The following is a 14,263-nucleotide window of genomic DNA, read 5'->3' as shown; positions in this document are numbered from 1 at the left end:
ATGATTAACCTTAATGGCTTTGATGTTATTGATTCAATCTAAGATTCATTGTTTTGAGAATTGCTTTTAGGTTTGTCTGTAACAAGGGCAAAAACAATTTACAATATCAACAACTTATGTGACAAAAGATGAAGACAAACACTCGTAGCAAAATATTTATTACCCTATATTCGTTTAGGGACCATTTGAATGAATAACAAAAGAGAAATACTCAAAACACATGTGAAAAAGATTTATTGATTTCCGAGTAAAAAATCGAAACCTTTGTGAGATAAACATGCACAGAAAGTAGTAACTGTCATCTTTATTGCCTATCTTATGGATAAAAACAAGCTTCAGATCTTTCTCTGTACACGCCAACCCTAACTTCTCCTGCTTCGGTTACATCATTCATATCGTCACACAAAAATAGAGAATCAAAGAAAGAAGAACCACTAGTGGAAGAAAAAGTAGGATACTATTTCTCAGTTGCTAACTATTTCTGCTCCATGTTGTACTTAAAGTTTTTATCCGATTTTCTGGCTACCAGGCTTCAAGAATTCCAAAAGTATTCTCTTTTGCTCATCACTAATGTGCGGGAAACTTGCACGTAGAAGCTCGATAGGCATTTCCCTGACAATAGCTTGTGCAGCAGCGTCAGACATCTCTGTGGCAAAGTGTGGTAACAATTGCGAATTCAGGTTCTGCATTATACTGTCGTACTTGCTTATGCAGTGTTTCATCAGTAAGTTAAAGAACTCATCAAAGGAAGCACGCCACAGATTCATGCCTGCGTTGTTGTAATTGTTAGCACTGAGAAGCTCGGAAGCTCTATCGAGTGCAGTTTTCAGTATAATAGTAGACTCGTCTCCAACAGGGCTACCCAAAGGGCGAAGTGGTGGGTGCTCGGAAGAACAAGAAACTGCTGCTAGACAAGCGCTTACGGGTCCAAGATCCATGGTGTGAATGCATAACGCGACAACTTTTCCAAGTTTGATTGTTGTTTTTGTGGTTTCGGCATCTGATGATCTCACTCCAAACAAAGACCTTAAGTGTCTAAAAATAGCCATGCAGACGATTCGCATTAGATCATTGCCGGGGAAAAGAAGCTGGAGGTACCTTGTGAGTAGCTTCCGGCCCTTTCGAAGGGAGGTGATCCTTAGAAAGACAAGATCCTGAGATGCAAGCCCACTGTTTTGCCCGTTTTTACCAAGTGGGTCAACAAGCTGCAATGACACTGCAAGCCCATCCAACAGAGCTTGTCGCTTTTGCCTCAACTGGTTTCCACCATCTGGGAGTTGATTGAACTCTAAGAATCGGTCAATATCATCTACCTCGAGGAAGAGGTAGAGACCTTCCTCAATAATCACCCTAGCTGCAAGCATTGGTTCTTGTTCAAGGGGCTTGTCTGTATCTTTCTGGTCCAGATTACCAGATTTATTTGAATTTGGAGGATCCATTTCAAGCAGAGGCCGAGGCCTGCGGATCGAAGAGAAAGGAACTCTACCAAGAGCATCAACCTGAAGATATGCATGGGGCTCATTGTTAGTACGTGCGCGAGATGGAAGGTCTCTTAAATGATTCGGACAGAAATGGTGCTTCAGTTTGGCGCCAGCAGATTTCTTAGCAAGACGCCCCTGGTGGTAATAATCATCTACATAAGGATCATTGCTATGTGTAGCTACAAGCTGCATTCTCAAGATGTTCTCTATTTCATCAGCTGTCATATATTTAGACCTGAAAGGAGGCCATGCATTATTTCTCCTCTGAAGCCCACCATCAAAACCCTGTTGAGGAAAGCGCATGTTGTGTCTGTTCCCCTGACCCGATCCTGGTCTTGCTTCCCTCTGATCACCAAACCCAAGCATTGCATCATAACTGCCCGAGGACGCTGATCGAGAAAGGTGGGAGTTAAATGGTTGAGGCTGCATTCCTGGCAAATGCCCGTGAGGCTGCATCGGATGTAGTAACCTACTCTGAGGAACCTGCATCTTAGGTATCCTTTGCTGTTGCGGCATCAAACCGTTTTGATGAGATAACTGCTGTTGTGGTAACATATTGTTCATGATCCCAGAACTGTCCCCAGGAAACATATTTTGGCGATTCATCCACTGAGCTGAGGGGCGATTGTTCACGAGAAGAGAAGGTCGCAGTTGAGGCATGTTTCCAGTGTGTTGCGGTGATTCATGATGCATGCCAACCAACTGAGGATGAGAACTTGGAAATGGCGATCCCATATGAGGGCCTACATGCTGATCTGACACAAGAATCGGTTCGCTGGAAAATTGTTGTTGATGCTGGTATGGGGGCTGTTGATGCTGTGGTTCAGGATATGATGTTGCTCTATGCAGGTTTCTTTGCTCAACAAGATTTGGAGTAGGAAAAGGCTGTGATGGCCACCTTATGTCATCTTGGATGGCCTCAGAGTCTGAACTTTGCTGGTTATACCGATTTGGCAACTCCTCCCTATGGTTCCACCCATTACCAACATAATCTGGGGGAAAAGATGAATGATAAAAGGGTGAATTACAAATTCAGTAAAATGTAAACAAAGAGCATAAATGAAATCTTATGAGACACCAGAGGAGAAATAATGCATGGCCGGAGGAGAAATAATGGGCTAAGAACTTGTCGCACCATAAATCTAAAGCTATTTACACAATTAAATAGATCATACCCATACAATAATATGGTAAAATAGAAATGTTTTAAGTTCACCATAGAGAAACCCTGACACAAGGTCTACAGACAGTATGCGATAATCAAATTTCCATTCTAATGTAAAGAGTTTTGAGTTAAAAACCAGTGCACATAAGAACTCACTCTGTCTTGAACCGTTACCAGCTACGGGTACCGTGCTCCTATATTTCTCAGGATTCCTATTCAACTGTAACAAGAAAAAACAAAAAATCTTCAGATTATTATAAGCTTCAATGAAATCTTCTCCTGTTTGAAGCATAAATTAACAAGTCTGGATCGAGCAAAAGGAAAGAAAAAGCTACGACACGAGAGTAAGAACATTCGCTGGGCATATGTAAGCTGACCTTCGAAAATGTACTAGCAAGATCATCAGCGTCAAAAAGAGTTCTAGAAACTTCAGCCTGCATAGATTGGGGAGAATCTTATGAGACACCAGCAGATGAATCCCAAAAAAAAAAAAAAAAAACACCACAAATTCCCCTGAACTCTCAACAAGGAGACATGGAAAAGATAGAGATGGTGTTAGAACAAACCTCTTCCTTATCAAAGGCAAAATCTTCTTCTTTTCCAGCTAAGGGTAAATCCTCTTCTTGGTCTTCCAATCCACCCAGCTCAACCTCCTCAACAACATGGTTACCAAAAAAAGCATACTGAGATGCATCGAAGACACCTGCACCAAAGAAACCATCAATCAACATTCATGAGAAGCAAGCATTATTTGAACTCTAGGGTTGGATCGACAACATATCATCTTATTTTCCAAATTCATAATAAGAGCAATATTAGAAACTACTTGTAAACCATTGAAGACCAAACAAAAGCAAACTTAACTCAAAAGAGCATTAGTAAACATGAGAAAACAGAATAAAACCTGTAGAATTATCTCCAATCTGCTTAAGATCCATGGATTGGGAAGCTTGTTCGATACTACTCCCAGAGCCAAGACCGTTCATAATCTATAGAGCTTTACCCACATCAATCCAAAATCTTCAGTTAAATCTTTTTAACCCCTACTAGCGTTCTTTAACAAGTCGTGATCGACAAATAAAACCAGAAATATCCCCAAACGAATTTCAAAATTACGATTCGTAAATCGTAAATGTAGCAGAACTGAGAAGATCGGTTCACGATCGAACTTTTTGTGACTTGAGGCAAGATTGGGTGGGTTCCTGGAGTTTTGTTAGGCTCCAGGGACGAGGAGGAGAAGAAGAGCCCTAGATGGGAAGAGAAGATAGCGAGATTGGAGAAATTTGTGATTGAGAAGGAGGAGGAGGAGGAGGAGGCAATGATAAATTGAATAATTCTGACGAAGAAAAAACAAAAATTTATTTGAGAGAAAAAGAGGAGGTGGGGTGGGGTTGGGCGGTTGCCAGCTTTTTTTATATGTTAAAAAGGAGCAGCAACTTGAAAACGATATTTACATATCATCATCTTCCTTTATTTTTTTATTCATTAAAAATAATATTAAAAATCCTTTAATTATATTTTTTATTACATTAAACCGACCATAATCTTTTTATTAGAAACTACGAATGTAAGCCAATTTAGTTGGTGGTGTGTACTGTGTACAAAGAGATTAGCACCATTGTTAAATTAATTAGAACATTCTCAAACAAGTGGTTAAGTTTTAATTATGAGTTACTAGTTTTTTGATATTTTAAATTCAACTAAAGCGTATTTTTTTCATTTGTAAAAAAGCCATAAAAATAATATTCATGGCAGTATATATATATATTTTTTTTTAACATCTGATTTTATTATCTTGAATCAGAAAATACATAGTTATTCATAAACATATATATATATATAACCAATAGTAAAGTAAAACAAAATAATCGAAAAAGCAAAATTAAACGCTGCTTCTTTTACTAGGTAAGACTTATATGCTAACAGAGTAATAACTCGGTTATTTTCTTTCTTCGTTTTCGTCTTCGATCTTCTCTTTCTGGCTATCATCTTTTTGATGAAACTCCAATAATTTCTTCGAAAATCAGTAGTTGCGATCCATCTGTTACATCGCAAACCATATACATATTGCCATCTCTTGTACCAAGAAATGACATCTTTCTTGATTGTAGATAATATCCATGATTGTCGACATAATGATAAATATTTTCTGACCGGCTTTTCATATAAATATCCCTTACTCCTAGCCTCCAATATCAGTGTGTCTCTCCAACATCCATATAATTGTTGCACTGGTTCTATTTTGGAATGCCATATATATGGTAAATTACTAACCTCATGTGCACTGATAATGGAGGCAAGTACGATTCCAAAACCAAGATCTCGTACTATTCTCCATGGTGGTTTCTTCCAAAGCAAAGCCGTTAGGATTTGCCCCTGAAATTGCATAAGTATGAAACAACGGCCGATGGAATATGAATCCATGGGAAAGACAACGCCGGATGTAACCGGAAGAACACCGCCAATGGTTAGACGAGTAAACGAATCATCATCGAACGGNTCCCTTACTCCTAGCCTCCAATATCAGTGTGTCTCTCCAACATCCATATAATTGTTGCACTGGTTCTATTTTGGAATGCCATATATATGGTAAATTACTAACCTCATGTGCACTGATAATGGAGGCAAGTACGATTCCAAAACCAAGATCTCGTACTATTCTCCATGGTGGTTTCTTCCAAAGCAAAGCCGTTAGGATTTGCCCCTGAAATTGCATAAGTATGAAACAACGGCCGATGGAATATGAATCCATGGGAAAGACAACGCCGGATGTAACCGGAAGAACACCGCCAATGGTTAGACGAGTAAACGAATCAACATCGAACGGAAGATAACACCTCTGTTGAGAGGGACAATGGACGAGAGAAAAATTTATCCATATTTGCTTCTTCTTCTTCCAAGTCGAAATTGAAATAGTTCTCCAAATTTCTGAAATATTTTGATAGATTTCGATATCTGAAATTTTGGGGAAAAAAAGGTTTTGATTGGTAGAAGGGAAGCAAATGGAATCAATTCGTTTAAGATGATTCTCAACCTTATCATGGGGAAGCCTGCAAATTACTCCATTGGGAATATGTCGGTGGACAATTGCTTCATCAGAGAAAATAAGAGCAGTTACTAGACCCAAAAGACGCCATAAAGGACAAGTCTCGAAGGAGAGAGAACAGAGCATTTTTTTTTTTTTTTCGACACGGATTATCTTTGTTTAGTATTTCATGGCAGTAATTTTTAACTTGGAATTTTATGGTTTAAATTTCTTAACAAATGCTAAAAATCCCTTTATTCAACATTAAGCAAATAAAAACCTGTCACGTGTCATCTCGCGGATTATAATGTTAGTTGTGTAAATAAATCCACAGTGCGCAAAAAAAAAAAAAGGACCACATAATAAAAAAATTGACAGTCTCTCCTTCCTCTCTCCTCTAATCTTTTTTTTTTATCCGCTAGGGTTTTGAAGCAAGGTTTCGCTAGTTGCGTCGTCGATATCGCCAATGGCGAAACTAAGTCGTGGCCGTCGTTCCCCTTCCTTGTCTGGCTCTTCTTCTCGTTCCAGCTCCAGATCCCGTTCCCGCTCTGGTTCGAGTCCCTCTAGGTCTCTTTCGCGCTCCCGCTCCCGTTCTAGATCGCTCTCTTCATCTTCATCTCCTTCCCGGAGCGTCAGTTCTGGGAGTCGTAGTCCTCCACGCCGTGGAAAAAGGTTTGGTTTTCTTCCAAAGTTTTTCCAATTTCCAATTTGATTCCTGGCTTTCATCCTTGTTGTGGGAAGAAGAAGTTTGTAAGAACGGAGGCTGTTGCAATTTGACCTATTTTTCTGGGTTATATATATATATCTAATCGTGACATTGATGTTCTGATAAATATTTTCTTTCTTGCAGTCCTGCTGGACCTGCTAGGCGAGGTCGCTCTCCTCCTCCACAATCTAAAGGAGCCTCATCACCTTCTAAGTAATCTCGAAACTCCTGTCTCGTGCACATAATTCATGCTTTCTTCAGATGCTCAGTTTTGCTGACTTTACAATCTAATTATGGTTTCAGGAAAGCTGCTCCTACTCAAGAATCTCTTGTCCTCCATATTGGTTCTCTTAGTAGGAATGTGAACGAAGGCCATCTCAAAGAAATTTTTGGTATGTTGATTGGTCTTTTGTCTTGTTCTGATTTTATTACACCATAACCTACTAAACCAGTGCTTTAGGGCCGCCTCAACTTTGATCAGTAGTGTATAGGTCATCACCCATTACTAGCATTGTCATTACTTTATTTTGGATGACTAGTTTGCTTGGCGAAGATGTTAAGTCTTAACTCTTTATGTTATTAATGGCTTGTTTTTTTGAATTTTTAGGCAACTTTGGTGAAGTTATACATGTGGAACTTGCGATAGATCGAGCTGTAAGTTGCTATTTCTTTACTCTCTTTTGTTTACTGGTATCACTTGTTATGAAAGTTGCTCATATATCTTTTCTATTTTAATAGGTTAATCTTCCAAGAGGACATGCCTATGTTGAATTCAAGGCAAGAGCTGATGCTGAGAAAGCGCAGCTGTTCATGGATGGTGTACGTCTCTTTCCAGATACGAACTGCTATATTTCTGTACTTAACATATTTGCTGAGAAGATTTATGCAAACTTTTTTTTGTACTTAACGCAGGGCCAAATTGATGGAAATGTTGTTAAAGCAAGTTTCACACTACCACCTCGTCGCAAAGTATCTCCACCCCCTAAACCTGTCTCAAGTGCACCAAAGAGAGATGCATCAAAATCTGATAATGCCGGTGCTGAAATTGAGAAAGATGGTCCCAGGCGCCCAAGAGATAGTAAGTCTACGTTTTTTTTTTTGTTATTGTTGTAGTCCATGATTTGTATTGTGTCAATGATTATGATTTATATGTGCTTAGCATCTCCGCAACGGAAAACAGTACTTTCTCCAAGGAGGAGATCACCTCCACTGAGGAGAGGCGCATCACCTAGGCGATTGCCTGATTCTCCCCCTCGCCGGAGGCCTGGATCTCCTATCCGCCGTCGTGGTGATACACCACCTAGACGCAGGCCAGCATCGCCATCTAGAGGCCGTTCTCCATCTTCTCCCCCTCCAAGACGATATAGATCTCCTCCAAGGTTAGCTGTGGCACCATATGATATGTGTGATGTTTTTAGAATTGAGAGCTCACCATTTTTATCTGTGAACAGGGGTTCCCCTAGAAGAATTCGTGGCAGTCCTGTTCGAAGACGGTCTCCTCTTCCTCTAAGGAGAAGGTAATTCTTTTGTGGTACCCTAACTACGGCTGTAGTAATTGGATGATAGGAATTACAGCTTTAGAGATTATAGTACTCAGTAAATTAGATCTTGAGAAATGTGCAGTTTTATATATATGATTTGTATTGGGCGTGTTTCAGGTCACCTGCAAGGAGAGTACGCAGTCCTCTCAGAAGATCCCCAATCCGCAGGCGTAGCCGATCCCCAATTCGTAGAGCTGGTCGCTCTCGTTCAAGGTCCATCTCACCCCGCAGGTATGTTTGAACTCATTTAAAATTTTACCACGGTTATCTTCGGTGTCTCCTTGATTGTATTTTGTTTCAGAGGAGTAGCTAAGATAGTAAATATAATGATATAAGATTCATAACATGTTTTTGAGCCTTGCATAATTACTGAGTATACCCCAGCATCCTACTTTTTCCAATCATTAGTGGTGTAATTATGTCTTTGATTGTAAGCAGGGGACGAGGTCCAGCTGGGAGACGAGGGAGGTCATCTTCTTACTCCAGTTCACCAAGTCCCAGAAGGGTAAGGGGCTGTTGCAGATCCCTCTTTAGCTATAAAATTGTTGGTGCCTTGTGGAGTTATGTGTTTTAATTCTCTATACTGTGTGCATTATAAAAACTTGCAGATTCCTAGGAAGGTTTCAAGAAGCCGCAGCCCTAGAAGGTAAACACTTTCTTTGTCTTAAGACTAGTCCTCTCCTCTTCTTAAACTGGGAACACCTTAGTCTGTGGCATGCATTAGTAAAAAAGCTCCACTGTTAAGTTATATGTAGTGAGACTAGGTTACTCTAGTTCGTGATAAAAAAAAAGACACCATAAACATCTGAAACCTACACTATGTTGAAATCTTGAGTTCGTACGTAGATAGCTCCGGGCAATTAGATACCGAAGCTTAAGATATGGTAGCAAATAAAACTTTTGCTTATGTTGGATCTGATTAGTTAATGAGACTGTGATCATACAAAGACAGATTAGAATTGGTTTAAAGATTCCGTGAATAATTTTGTCTAATCATCAAAGAAAAAATGTTGTTGTTGTTGTTGGGTATGTTTAGGCCACTGAGAGGAAAAAGAAGCAGCAGTAACAGCAGCAGCAGCAGTTCACCGCCGCCACCTCCACCTCCACCTCGCAAAACTTAAAGGTAGTAAAAGTGTTATAAAAAAAAAGCTTTGAGTCTTCTTGTAGCTCTCTTCAACAACCTTATCTTTATCGTCTGTCTCGCCCTCTTTTCTTATAACAGATACAATGTTTAGCAGAGACCAAATGAGAGTTGTGGCTTTTGTAGTGTTGGATGTTTTAATCTTCTTTTATGTATGGATCTCCCATTAGATCTTGCAGTGATATTTTGACTTGTCCATTTAAAAGTATTTAATTAATATATTCAGTCTTCTCGAAGAATAGCTCCTTCACTAAGATTATACATGTCACATAAACTATATATCAAATACACAACAAATTAGTTGATTAAGTTAACGGAAGAAATTAGTAGCATCAACTATAAAGGTTCCTTCCACCAACAAATACGGACCTTCTTCTCCTATACTCTTTACGTTTTTCTCTTAATCACACCAACAACAACAAAATATCATATTTTCACACAGGGGAAAACGATTTTCAAAATTTACTGCTGAAATCCTAACTTGAGCTACATAACATCGTATTTTATATGGAGCACTCCGCAAGATGTTCTATATATAATATGAATTATTACATCACTGTACTATTTTCTGCATCTACTCGAGAGAGGATGTGAGCGAGATTAATACATACAGTATGGTACTTTAATATCTTTGGAATGAAGTCTTCATCTTCATCGTTAATTAATGCCATATATGCATTTGACTTCACAATCTCAAACATGTTTTAAATGCATATTTGGAATTTGTTAACAAATGGTCCTTATTCAACGATGGCCCTCCTTCAACTTCACACCCTGCAAAAACAAATGGGAGTAAATAATACAAAACAATAATGCATCTTTGCATAGAAATTGTGTCCAACTGCGCCCCCAAGCTCGTGTGTTACCTGACTTATGGCTCATGGAGTGCATTTCCTGAGACATCATTGGGCATGACAAGGTTGTGGTTCAGAGAAATTTGGGTGTTCCAAGTAAAGCTGCAAACAGAGTGGCTCGCTGTTCAAAGACTTGACAGGCGTTATAACTGGTGGCTTCTGCCACTGTTTTGTGTCTGTTGGAATCCATAGCTCTCCTTCTTTGCTTGAACCCACTTCAGGAAGTGACCTCAGATAAGCCGTTACCTCCCATCTACAATCTGTTTTCGAGTGGGAAACATTGCTCTAAGAACAGAGAATATGGCGAATAAGAAGTAAAAAAAAGGGTGGAGCTAGAAATGTATACATAAACATATATATACTTTGAGGAAGAGGCTTGACAAGGGATTTTGAAACGGAAAGCTTGACTAAGAAGGACCTAAGCGCGAACTCCAACTGACACTCTTCTACTAAAGCAGCGCAAGACGTGTTAATTGTGAGCTTAAAGACGAATCTCTCCACAGGAACATTATCCTCACTGAAAAATATGACTGCTACTCTCTCAACAAGACCCTGAAGTTTCAGTGAGCAACAACAAACACTGTTCATGTGATATTCTATTATGATAATACTGGAATTGATATGACTTAACACCTTTTCAATAAAAGGAAGTAGCCCAGAAGCAGCAGAGTGGATATAGTCGCGTAGCTCAGGATGCCTTGCTCTTTGTACCACAACATTCATATATCTCCGCCTTTCAAATGCCGCTTCACAACACACAAGATGATCAAATCAATCAATCACTTTGGGGATGGATGCAAATCAAAATGAAAAACACAATCCATTGCTCTTTACTCACCAGATGGGTAAAAACCTTCGAGGGATACAATCATTGTGATGGCTACTTCCAAAAACTCCACCACAGTGCGAGCAACTTCTCCTGAATGACCCAAAAGTCACAAATTTTTTGAGAAACCAAATTCATAGATAGGAGTACTATACTATAATGTTTTTATGAGACTGAAAATCGAAAATGAGTGAGTTACCTGAATGATTATCATCCTTCCGATTCATTAGCGTCACACAATCTCAGAAACCTCCTCTGTGATTTAAGGAACGAATCATAACTTCGCCGTCGATGGCGCCTTCGCCGTGAATACGAAGTCCTCCTTCTTTCGCCGTCAGATAATCAAAACATGTGACAGACACGTGACTCTTTGTTCCTTTACAGAACTATAAGACATGGGCTTGTAACTCATGGCCCAAATTCTTTTTAGGGCCCAATTTTGTGTTTTTTTTTCATTAATGTAACTCTTTCTCCTCCGCTTCATCGGAAAATTTTGCCCGGAGCAATATCGACGGGATCTGGGAGAACCGGTAAGATTTGATTCAACGATTGCTTGATCTTGTTTTCTGAGATTTTTGTTCGTGTTCTCTCTTTGAATTTGTTTGTAACCCTAGTTTCCTATGGATCAGTAGAGTCTGACTAAAAAAATCACATGATCGTGAGCTCGACATAGTATACTAATGGTTAACTCTGTGATGAGATTTTAGTGAAGATGGGGAAAAGAGGAAGGGCTTGTGTAGTGGTACTTGGAGATCTTGGTCGAAGTCCTCGGATGCAATATCACGCTCTTTCTCTTGCTCGTCAGGTTCATTTTATTAATGTTGCATTTGGTCAAATCCTAATCACCTCAGTTGATTCGATTTTTGAGTTTATTTTAATACCTTAGTTTATTGGATTTAGTTTATGTATCAATACACTGCTTGTCACATAAAACTGCAGGCATCGTTTCAAGTGGACATTGTTTCATATGGAGGTAAGGATTCCTAACTCAGTGTTCTTGTGAATCAGAATGCATTGTTTAAATGTTCTTAACATTCATGAATAGGTTCTATACCCCATGAAGCTGTTCTAAATCATCCATCAATCCACATCCATACAATGGTATGCTACAATCAAATCCTCTATATAAGCTAGCTACTAGTAAATCTGTAGATTCATGATCATCAGTTTCTTGTTTTTTTGGGGGATTAAACAGGCGCAGCCTCGATTCCTTCAGCTCTTGCCGAAGATACTTTACCCTGTTACTCTCTTGCTCAAGGCATTTATTCAGTTTACAATGCTTCTCTGGTTTCTTTTCGTAAAAGTACCAGCGCCTGACATTTTCTTGGTCCAGGTAAAAGTCTTTATCGTTTTCACTTTAAAAATTTCCAGTAAATTCTATATTCTTGCAGAATTTGTAGAAGTTACACGTAGTTATTTCTGCAGAATCCTCCTTCTGTTCCAACCCTAATTGCTGTTAAGTGGGCGAGCTCATGGAGACGTGCAGCGTTTGTTGTAGATTGGCATAATTTTGGATATACGTTGTTGGCATTGTCTTTAGGAAGAAACAATTTGCTTGTATTTTTATACCGCTGGTATGTATTTCAACCAGTTGCTTAAACGATCTCTGGAACTTCTTTATCTCTAAGGGTGGAATAATAAGATTAGGATGATTTAGGTTTGAGAATCATTATGGAAAGATGGCAACAGGTTCGCTATGTGTGACAAAAGCAATGCAACATGAACTGGATCAGAATTGGGGAGTGAGGTGAGATGGAATATCTCATAGATTGTAACCTGTAACATTTCTGAAGTAAAGAAAGTTATGTGATTCTGATTGCGTATGAAATAATGTTCTGAAACAGAGCCAAAGTTTTATATGATCAGCCTCCTGAGTTTTTCCGCCCTGCTTTGCTTGAAGAAAGGCACGAGGTTAGCTGTTTGTTTCTTCCATCCTAGATTGTTTTTATCAGTCACTTTCACTCTGGGTAGAGAGTACTGTATCGAGGGCAATGTAAATTTTTGTTACTTCTTTAGTTGTTTTGCCGAGTGAAGAAAGATCTTTGCCATCCAATTGGCGTGTATGATTTCATCAGTGGAGGTATCCCCTTTAAATTAAAAGTTCATCTTTTGATTCCTTTTCAGCTTCTCCATTTGTTCTGATGCCGAATCTTGTAATTCAAATTTAGAGTTGGAGAATAAAGAGTTTAATGAAACCCTTTTTACTACCAAAAACAATGCGGACATCTCGCTGAAGCAAAACAGACCAGCTCTTGTTGTGAGCAGTACAAGCTGGTGAGGACACCTCATCATTGTTTGTTCACTACTCTTGTGACACCAGCCTTCCGTGACATTGAATACTAGACATGAAATTTTCAGGACCCCTGATGAAAATTTTGGTATCCTATTGGAAGCTGCAGTGATGTATGATCGGCGTGTTGCTGCAAGATTAAAAGGAAGTGATACAGCTGAAATTTCAGAAGAGCAACACCTTTATCCCAATTTGTTGTTCATCATTACAGGTAAAGATGGTTTCGTTTTTGTTTAGAACACAACAAATTTTTGCTGTTTTGTCTTTGATCATGAGCTATCTATACTGTCCATGAAGGCAAAGGACCTGAAAAGGAAATGTACGAGGAGAAAATTAAACGATTAAACCTCAAACATGTGGCATTCCGTACAATGTGGCTTGCAGCTGAAGATTATCCATTGCTTTTAGGTTCTGCAGATCTTGGTGTTTGCCTACACACTTCGTCATCAGGTTTAGACCTTCCCATGAAGGTAAGTCCATTATAATTAGAGCCCATATGTGCTAATAAGGTAAAGACTTAGGTTTGATTTTCCCTTCTGTCAACTTGTTACGGATGTTTGGCGTTTTAGGTTGTTGATATGTTTGGATGTGGCCTCCCAGTTTGCTCGGTTTCCTACTCATGGTAAATAATCAGCGACTTTCAATACTTTCACGAACAAAGACTATAATACTTAAACCTTGAACTTTTGTGAAGCATTCAAGAACTCGTTAAGGATGGGAAGAACGGACTCTTGTTTTCGTCTTCAACGGAATTAGCAGATCAATTATTAGTTAGTAACTTTTCTTTCTTTTAAAGCCACTTTTCACCTAATCTACACTAGTAGTAATGTTCTTGTGCCCTGTTTTTCTGAACAGATTCTCTTCAAGGGTTTTCCCCGGAACTGTGATGCACTAATGTCGCTTAAAGCGGGTGCAATGGAGACTGGTTCTTCGGGTCGATGGGCTACAGAGTGGGAAGATTGTGCAAAACCTTTGATTACTCAGGTAGGAATCCTTCAGCTTTGTCTCTATATCCGACACATAATTTTGTTGGGCTATTTCTCATTATATGTCTCGTCTGATCCATGCAGGTCGTATCTCAAATAGCGGATTGATGAAAGAGAAGACTCAAAATTGGTGGGCTTAAAAAACTTATTTTGTAGATTCAAACTTTTGTACACGATCATATATATCACAAGATTGTCTCAAAAATATTGACAAAAGTCTGATTTCAAAACGATTTTGGCATGAGTTT

General features: G+C 39.1%; 3 protein-coding genes and 1 pseudogene across 3 annotated transcripts; 2 read left to right on the top strand and 2 right to left on the bottom strand.

Moving 5' to 3' along the window:
* LOC104740344 (protein PAT1 homolog 1-like) lies at positions 132-4,018 on the bottom strand. Its single transcript, XM_010460902.2, has 5 exons — positions 3,551-4,018; positions 3,213-3,349; positions 3,024-3,080; positions 2,803-2,866; positions 132-2,473 (listed from the first exon to the last, which is right to left on the bottom strand). Exons 1-5 carry the CDS (start codon positions 3,630-3,632, stop codon positions 507-509), a joined length of 2,307 nt encoding a protein of 768 aa, XP_010459204.1. The 5' UTR covers positions 3,633-4,018; the 3' UTR covers positions 132-506.
* LOC104740343 (serine/arginine-rich splicing factor SR45) lies at positions 6,023-9,280 on the top strand. Its single transcript, XM_010460901.2, has 12 exons — positions 6,023-6,343; positions 6,522-6,590; positions 6,681-6,769; positions 6,985-7,031; positions 7,116-7,196; positions 7,290-7,455; positions 7,537-7,756; positions 7,829-7,894; positions 8,036-8,149; positions 8,357-8,423; positions 8,527-8,564; positions 8,955-9,280. The coding sequence occupies exons 1-12, from the start codon at positions 6,138-6,140 to the stop codon at positions 9,037-9,039; spliced, it is 1,248 nt and encodes a 415-aa protein (XP_010459203.1). The 5' UTR covers positions 6,023-6,137; the 3' UTR covers positions 9,040-9,280.
* On the bottom strand, positions 9,931-11,100 carry LOC104740342 (annotated as a pseudogene).
* Positions 11,180-14,259, top strand: LOC104740340 (UDP-glycosyltransferase TURAN-like). The gene is made up of 16 exons (XM_010460897.1): positions 11,180-11,269; positions 11,447-11,544; positions 11,679-11,712; positions 11,785-11,840; positions 11,935-12,072; positions 12,165-12,313; positions 12,397-12,486; positions 12,584-12,650; positions 12,756-12,819; positions 12,908-13,013; positions 13,098-13,240; positions 13,327-13,499; positions 13,599-13,651; positions 13,724-13,799; positions 13,885-14,013; positions 14,100-14,259. Exons 2-16 carry the CDS (start codon positions 11,452-11,454, stop codon positions 14,121-14,123), a joined length of 1,395 nt encoding a protein of 464 aa, XP_010459199.1. The 5' UTR covers positions 11,180-11,269; positions 11,447-11,451; the 3' UTR covers positions 14,124-14,259.

This window comes from Camelina sativa, chromosome 14 (genome assembly GCF_000633955.1).
Source record: "Camelina sativa cultivar DH55 chromosome 14, Cs, whole genome shotgun sequence".
Taxonomy (NCBI): domain Eukaryota; kingdom Viridiplantae; phylum Streptophyta; class Magnoliopsida; order Brassicales; family Brassicaceae; genus Camelina; species Camelina sativa.
This window is presented reverse-complemented; position numbering and strand designations above follow the sequence as displayed.